This window comes from Limulus polyphemus, unplaced genomic scaffold, assembly GCF_000517525.1.
Source record: "Limulus polyphemus unplaced genomic scaffold, Limulus_polyphemus-2.1.2 Scaffold2258, whole genome shotgun sequence".
Taxonomy (NCBI): domain Eukaryota; kingdom Metazoa; phylum Arthropoda; class Merostomata; order Xiphosura; family Limulidae; genus Limulus; species Limulus polyphemus.
The window spans coordinates 6,643-15,578 of NW_013667868.1; the positions used below are offsets into that span (position 1 = coordinate 6,643).

The 8,936-nt window shown below is 30.0% G+C and overlaps 1 protein-coding gene across 1 annotated transcript in view; it reads left to right on the forward strand.

Annotated features, from left to right (window-relative positions):
• Positions 1–8,936, forward strand: part of LOC106466436 (guanine nucleotide-binding protein G(o) subunit alpha-like) — a 33,357-nt gene that overhangs the window by 879 nt on the left and 23,542 nt on the right. Inside the window, exons 2-3 of the mRNA XM_013926719.2 lie at positions 3,437–3,599; positions 7,937–8,028. Coding sequence (XP_013782173.1) covers positions 3,476–3,599; positions 7,937–8,028 — 216 coding nt within the window. The 5' untranslated portion in view covers positions 3,437–3,475. The remainder of the gene's footprint in view (positions 1–3,436; positions 3,600–7,936; positions 8,029–8,936) is intronic.

The window sequence follows — 8,936 nt, forward strand, 5'->3', positions numbered from 1 at the left end:
GTAGTGTAGTATAATTGAGAATTAATCTGTTCAGTATGTATAGTTTCTGGTGTTTTGTTTTAAATGTAACTGTAACATCCTTCCCTAACTTCTAGGTACGTTATCATCTCCAGCATATTGAAATATATATATATTATGTGAGGGGAAAACTTCTACATTAGAATGGCTAAATTATGCTAGATGATGATGATTTACATTTCTTCCTGACTGTACTGGGACATGATATTAAGCTGTGTTTATACCTATGTGCAACTTAAGACCTTATAGTTGTAGTATTAACTGTATAATCTGTGAACTTATTGATGGTTCCTTCTTATACCTAATAATGATACATTAACTTGTGATTGGAACAAACTGTTTCAACTTTAGATCAAACCTAAATACCACTGTACAAGGTGAAATGATGTAGAGTGAAAAGTAGGAAACCAGTTCTGTAAAGAGCAAGTAATTTTAAGTAGTTGTAACAGTTGAAAGAAAGAACAAAATATATATATATGTATTATTTTGACATTCTTTAGTGACACATCCAATAATGTTCTTTATAAATGTCAACATTTCAAATACTCTATAGGTATTGATAAGGTAAATGATATATCTGGATATATGAATATTAATGCATAAGTATTGTGAGTATTGGTATTCCAAGGAATTTCCAAAGAATTTTACACATCAAGACATCTTTGATGCTCTTTGTAACTTGAGTACACAGGATAGGAAGTCATTACAGAATCTAAACATGGCATAATTTTCTCCAGTTTTTAATTGGCATGCATTTTTTTCTTAATTACATTCCTATTGTCACTGTGTTGTTTTTTGATGTCTAGCTCAATATCATAGTTGTAGTAAACAGAGATCATGAGGTCCATGGAGAATAACATAAGCTACTTATGGTTTATGCATTCTTTCTTTTTGTCAACCACAACATTAAGTGTTTTGCACACTTTATTTGTATGCATTCAATGTTCATAACTTATTTACAATGCTGTTGACAACTCATTAAATGTACAATTATTCATATAATAGGTTTTGTATTTTCTATAGCATATTTTCAGCTTCCATTTCCTTTTATATTTCTCTCTCAAACCTGACAGAAACATAGGTTTCAATATTGTTACACAACTTTGGTTTTTCCATATTATTTTGCTTCTCTCATGTATGGGTATTAGCAAATAGTCTCAAATAATGCACACAGGCAATTATAATAATACAGATGAATGTGTGGAAATGTCTGCAAAGTTGCTGCTCCAGTAGTCTGTATTTTCTGTTTTCACTCATTTTTTTCTTATCACAGAACAGTAATTGTAACATATATATATATATTTTCCTTAGACTACTTTATTTAACACATTTTATGGTGTCAAAACTTGCCCTAGCCCATCATGTAAATATAAAGAGTTAGAACAAATGTATTTTGTTGAAAATGTTTGGATATTCTTCTAATTATACACAAGACAAGGCAGTGCTATAGGGAATTGACAGAAAATAGCATGGTGAATGGTGGGACAGTGATGTAAGGTATCTGTACTAATTGTAGGGTTAAACCCAAAACTATATATATATATGTAAAAGGTGGCCATTATGCTTCTTCCTGTTTTCTATATACATGAAAGCAGTGTATTCATTTTCACATTTGTAATGTACCTGGTGGCTGTATATGCTTTCTCACATTGTAGAATGAGAGGATCTCTATGAAGAAAATTCCATAATTATTAATGAAAAAAATGTTGGAAAAAGCAGTGCTGTGAAAAAGAATGAGCCTTTGTTAAAACACAAGTGCTCATATGGGTTACTGCAGATGCTTTTCAGTTGATAGAAAGTCATGGTATAATGATGAATATGTGTAGAGATGGAAGTTTTGATCAAGGCTTGATGCATGCTTAAAAAGTTTTTGCAGTAGCGCAAGTTAATAGTTATCAGTTCTGTCAAGAGGTGATATCTATCTGAAATACAATTTTAAGTAAGTAAAATGTTAACATTCTGACTATGTTTCAACAATTTTTAACCAAAAAAAGTATTTTAGAATATATATATTTTGTTATTTTATAACATTTACTTAGTGTAATTTCCAATGAAAAGGAAACAAAATATGTTCTGAGATTCATTTCTAAGCAGCTCTGAGGATTCTGCCCTGTAAACTACACACTTATAAAATTTTCTTAGTACCCTCAAAGCATAATTTTATATTTGCTATGAAAGTAAAATTCTTCAAGAAAGTAATTAACCATGTCTTGTTTTTTATGTAGTATCCTTTCTCTGTTAGCACTTTTATTACTACAAGTCTTCATTCCCATCTTTTATATGATGTTACAGCATGTGGTCCAGGGGCAAGTTGGCCCATTGGACAATTGCTTGGTGGGCTGGTGCAATTGACACATTCTTGTTTAGCCAGTATGCAGCATTTGAAAAAATATTGGGCCACTGTTAGTGATATTGCCCAGACTGGTACTTTAATACATGCTGCCTCTGATGTGGTCTGAACAATTACTAGTGAAAGAGCTTTAAAAATAGCTACAAGCAATGTTCAAATATGTACAGTTGGATAGAGCAAGATTATGAAATATTTATGTAGAGTAAATAATGTGGTTTGAGCTGTAATTTTTGGTTTTGTGGGAAAATGACTACCAATAGCTCTTCTAGGGATGAACAAAGAAATCTGATGAGAAGCTTTGAAGGTATTTTTTAATATTTTCTTAAAATGTTTTAGTGTGAAATTATGTGTGTTTGAAAGCTAAAGAAATATTCTTGGTCATCAGTTAAACTTAGTGATTTAGGCAACAGCAAAATAGTCTGATGAATCAAATTTTTATTTACTGAATATTATTGTTAATTTATTGTATTTAAACAGGTGACATTAATGAAATATCTTATTTATTGAAAAGAAACTGTACTTAATAGATATAAATTGATCTTGATCAAAAATATTCTTAAAAAAATTGATGTTACTCAGCCTGTCACCTATAAACCTCTGTCAGTTTTTGCTTTGTTTTAACAATTTGTAGCAGGGAGTGGGAAATATGTTAATGAACATCAATCTGACTAGCTACATAATATGCAATGCTTTGATTAAAAATAAAATAATTGAAATTCCCGAGATTAAAATGAAGTTTTTTAAAACAGTGTTTCACAAACATTTTGAATTATAAAACACATAGAAAACTAAATCAAATTATGAATTTTTTAAGCTGGACTAGATACCATGTAGTAATTTTTACTAAGTTAAATGCAATTTTGTTAATTGTTTCCATTGTGAGAAGAAAGAAATTAGCAAGTGTTTGTGACATCCTCTCAGTCTAGAAAGAGTTAAGTAATGTCTTAAAAATCTAAATTATTTTGCTAAGCTACACACATATTTTTAAGAATTGATGCATTTGAAAATCATGCATTGCTTATTGTATTCAAAGATCATGTGTTAATTTTTTTATGTTTGTTATAATAGTTACAGATAAGCAGCTACTGAAGGTTTAAGGAATGGATTATGGGTGCATGCTTAAGTTTAGATGAAGAGGAACGTCGAGCTCGTTTGAGGAGTGAGGAGATTGATCGTCAGCTTGCTGAATTAGCAAAACAAGAGCGGAATGTGGTAAAAATATTGTTGCTAGGTAGGTAAAATGTTTGTTTAGTTATGCTTGTTTTCTGTAAGGTAAGATGTGTAGAGTGGAAGTATTTTTTAAACTCCAGAATCTAATTTTGTTATCAAAGTTTTTGTTAGATACATAATAAGTATATGAAAGGTTAAAATTTTGAAATTATTAGTGAAAAGAGAATAATTTTTTTCTCTGTGTATATGGATTTAAAATGTTTGACCAGTTCTGATTTAGGCTTCCATTTGTTCTTAGATACATATTTTTAAAGTCCTCAAGTGGCACAGTGGTAAGTCTGTGGACTTGTAATGCTAGAAACTGGGTTTTGAGACCCAGCACAGATAGCCTATTGTGAAGCTTTTTAGCTATAAAACTGACTTAATGTTAGGTTTAAATGTATACTTACTTTTTCTTGAACAGAAATTTTTGAACTGCATTTCAAGTGAAAAAATACTTTAAACAATGAAAATGTGAACAACTAAATAAAAATAAGAATTGGTTTGTCCTCTATCATTTACCATAAAACATCTGCCAAGATCCCCAATATTCAAGAAGAATTATCTGTTTTAAAGGACATTTAAAACAATAACACCACTATATAGGATTCAACCAAAGCACAACTGTTTTATTAAATAAAATGTGATTGTATTTTAAAAATAGAGTGCCATGATGACACTATCAAGTTTAAGTGTGTGAATACTGAATGGTTAAACCTTACTCCGTAATCTATAGGAAAATTCTAATTTAGATTAATACATTTGAAGAACTTTATCTTTCTGGATCCTGTCCTGACATAATTTAAGGTTTACTAAAATTCATAAAAACAACTTATCCCATCAAACCCATCTCATCTAATAATTGCTACTGTGTTTACAAGCTTCCTAAGGTTTTTGTCATTGTTTTAAACTTTTTAACTGTTAATAAGTTTGTAGTTGAAGATGTTCTTTTGTTCTTGAACTCTCATAGTTTCCTAATGCTGACCATTACCTCATGGCTAGTTTAGACATTGAATCACTTTTCATAAATGTCCCAGTTGCAGAAACTATTTAGATCTGCCTAAACCACTTGTTTCTTAAGGGCATTAACTTACCGTGATTTCAACCAACAACAGCTTTAACAGTCTCTTAGGAACAGTAGTCTTCTGCAGTGAACTGTATGACCAGATAGGTGTTGTAGCAGTGGTATCACTTTTTTGGCTGTCCCTGCATATATCTTTTTTTTTTTCATCACTAACAACACGTGTCATTAGACAGGTGTCCCACAAAATTTACCCCTACTCTCTGTAAAAGGTACATCAGTGATACTTTCTTGTTGTTATGAAGATGTAACTAATTTTTTGGAATGCTTAGATTCTCAAGGCCTATACATGAAATTTTCCTGTGTTATTGAAAACAAAGATGATTTATTTAAATGTCTTTGTTACTTCTCTGACTAACCAGTTTGGTAAATATGCTATCAAAAGAAGATACTTGCTAGCCTATGCTCTTGCTTTGGTAGCCTTATACCATATTTTCTGAAATATAATTTTGTAAAAAAAAACATTATAAACAAAGCATCAAATATTTATTCTTGCTATTTTTTTTCATCTATTCAAAACAATTTTTTTTATTATAACACTGCTTGTGTTTTTACTATGTATTATCTTTGATGTATATTGTTGAAAATTACTGATGATGTTTACTACTGTTTTTGTGGTTCATCTGTTTCATGTGGTCATGTATTGTAATATTTCAAATAACTGCAGATATCACAGATATAAGACAAAATTAAGAAGTTACTGTAAAATACCTGACAATATTTACCTTTATCAAATATTTGTTTATAATTCAGAAAATGTACAGTAAGATAGAAGTTTCCATGTTAATTGATCAATCTTTATTGTAAAAATAACATAAATACGTTTCAGTTGTGAAGGCTTGTGTTTTTAAATAGAAAATTGAATTAATAAATGATTATATTAGTCATAATGTTTGGATTGGTCTGCTTTTACTTACAAGTTGAACAGAGCATTCATGTGAGAAATGGAATGAACTGCTATTGCACAGTTATACATTTACTGTGGTCAATTCTAGTACTTGTTATTGTTTAATGAAGTCACTGAAATAGTGATTAAAATATTTATAAAAGTACACAAAAATCTCATTCACAGGGTGTAATTTCTCAGCATATGTAAAGTTGAATGTGAAAATTATTTAGTGAAAATTAACTCTGCTGTACTGAAACATGGTGAGTACTTTCACTTAATAATGGACTGATACTGATTTTTTTGCAAAATTTAATTTTCCCTGAATATTCTACAACTTGCTAGTGGTATTTTGGTCAAAAGTAGGTTACACATTATATATTAATGTGCCTTTCATCAATTAGTGGACGAATTGTGTTCAGATTGTTACTACCTTAATACTCAGTCCTTGAAATTAGGACATCAAGTATATAGCAAAAAATGTGACAGTAAATGCATTAGTCAAGACAATATCAAGGGAACTAACTTGTCTATTCTGAAAAGATTCTTCTCCTTAAAGACGCACTTAATACACAAGCAGAGTACAAAACAGGCATCCTCACTTCGGTAAAAATGAAAAACTTCATTAGGATTTTATGTTGATCAAATATTTTTGTTGAAATCATAAAATTATTGGCAGCTTTCCAAGTTAAAACTGAGGCATAAACTTTGTCCCATTCTGCCCATACAATATTAAACTTTAACAGAAATTCAGAATCAAATGATACTTATAATAACAAAAAGTCATTGCTCAGTGTTAGCAAAATACAGTAAAAGACACGTAACAACTTTGTCTTCAAATATTGGTATTCTTTATTCTTCAGATAACAAAACTGAACTTTTCTGTTTGCACTGTGTGAATGATATATCTAAAATATGTAAAAGTATTGTAAAAATAAAGTAATAAACTTAACTGTCTCCTCTAATACTAAATTACTCAATAATCCAAAATGAAACTACATCTGGTTTAACAGTGTGTGTTAGTTGTGGTTTTGAATCACATTTTGATTAAAACAAATGTTTCATATATTAAACCTGTATAGTGTAAAAGCTACTGAACATGAAATTATCAATATTTTTAGAAGTGCTTGCAAAATATTAGAATACATATTAGAATTTAAAAGCTATAATGTTACTTAGCTACCTAATTTTGGCCTTTCCTCATGCAATTTACATATAAATAGCAAAACCATGCAAACAGACTGACATGAGTTTTTGAAAGAAATGGGAAGAGAGTTTATATGTTATATTTTAAATTAAAGGGAAAAATTTTAATATATATTTTTTTCTTAATATGTTTACAACATCGTGTGCCACTGGTGGTACATTTACATGTTTTCTGTTGGATGTAGTGAGCCACCCGTGATATACAGCACTCATAAGATATAACTGCACCTCATATCATCGTGTAGCACTGGTGGAGCATGGATGACATGTTGAAAGGACAATTGAAATGAAATAAATTTACATGATTAAATTGCTCTTTATTTTAAAATTATATATAGAGACTGGCATTACATTTTTCAGAGAAAGCTGTTAATGCAGTCATTCTGTCATAAAATATAACATAAAGCCATAAAATTAGCAATATCTATAACAAAGTTTACAATCAGGCTTTACGTTCCAATTGCATAATTAGAGAAATGACTTTTGCCATGAACATGTTAAGAAACCTTTTTTTTTCTTTTGCTATCATATTTGACATCAAACTTTATGTTTTTCATAAAATACTACAGGTTTGCTGCATGCCATTGTTTATTTTAAGGGCTAATACTATACTGTAATAGCTGCATCCATGCATACAAAGTGAAGAATTTATTGATAGTTAATTAAAGTTTTGTTTATTTTCATTAAGTGACAGAACAAACTTATAATGTAGAAAATAAAAATTAAAGTCATAGACTGTTCTAAAATTGAAATTGTGTGTTATAAATGAAACACTGATTGACTTGTAGGTTATTCAATTCCCAGTTTGTCACACATGTGCATATAGTCTACTACATGTAATATCCCATTATCTAGACTCCTGAAAAGTACTTGAAGTTACCTAATTCGAGAGCTTCATAGCTCATTTAACCATCACACTGTTGTTTTAATTTCAGCTCCTGTATGTTTTTCAATCGTGTATTTGATACATTGAATATTTTTCTGCTATACATTTTCAACCACCACACACACATATTGATGTATGTGTACTCAAAGTCAGTCTTAATAAAAAGCCAAAATAGTGCTTACCATATACATTCTTTGTAATTCCTTCCATAAAGTCTGAACTCCTCTTTTAAGAAACTTCATGCTGAGCTATTCCTGTATTAGATCACTGTTTTTTAATTATGTATGTTTCTTACCTTAGGAGCAGGTGAAAGTGGAAAGAGTACATTGGTAAAGCAGATGAAGATTATTCACAATGATGGTTTCACTGAGGAAGAACTTCGAAGTTTTAGGGTATGTTTGGAAATTATGTTGGAAGTTGATACAGTATGTACATAATATGAGCTAGTACTTTTGTCTAGTGACAGTTTGTTTTAATTGGTATTTAAGTTTAGTTTTTAAAATTTACTTTAAATTGAATCTTTTGACTAGTAGTGGGAATTTCAACTAGTTTGCTACTCAAATACACAGGGACCAACATTTTTGTGTATTCAGTTATTTAAATGCTAGTCCCTGCTTGTACACTCACAAGAATAAAAGGCATATGCATATGGGTCTACTATAAAATGATGGCATAATAGTTTAACATTACTACTAGCCATTAACCCTTTCCATGTCATCTCGTTTGTTGACTCACATTCAAAATTTTATTGAATTACTATTTCATGAATTTATGTCAATAAGTTTGGTATCAAACTGTAGATTATAATTCAAATTTTAGAACTATACATTACTCAATTTGTTAATTTAAAAGTAAATATTAAAAAAACACAGCACTGGTTCAGATTAGATGTTTGTGAAGTCAAAATATTAAGTCTGTAGTTTCATATGAATTAGAAACTTAAATTACAGATATTGACAAGCTAGAATATAAAATAAGGTTTTATCTTTTCTATTTGCTAAGATATTGCTCATGTAATAAATCAAACATAATGGCACCCTGCTCACCTCCTTTCATTTTTGGAAATGCTCCCTTATAAACACTTACTTCTATATATATGACATGAATAACCAATCAGATACTCAGAATATCCCCCTAGTACAGTGGTGGGATTCAAATATTTTAACAACAGGTTCTCTCACTAGCAGCATGTAAAAATATTAGATATTAAAAAAAAGGAGGGGCCAGAGCCCCCCCCCCCCATCACTGAGAAAGTGAAAATATGCCGTCACGGATAGTGTTAAAGATTATTTAGAAACTT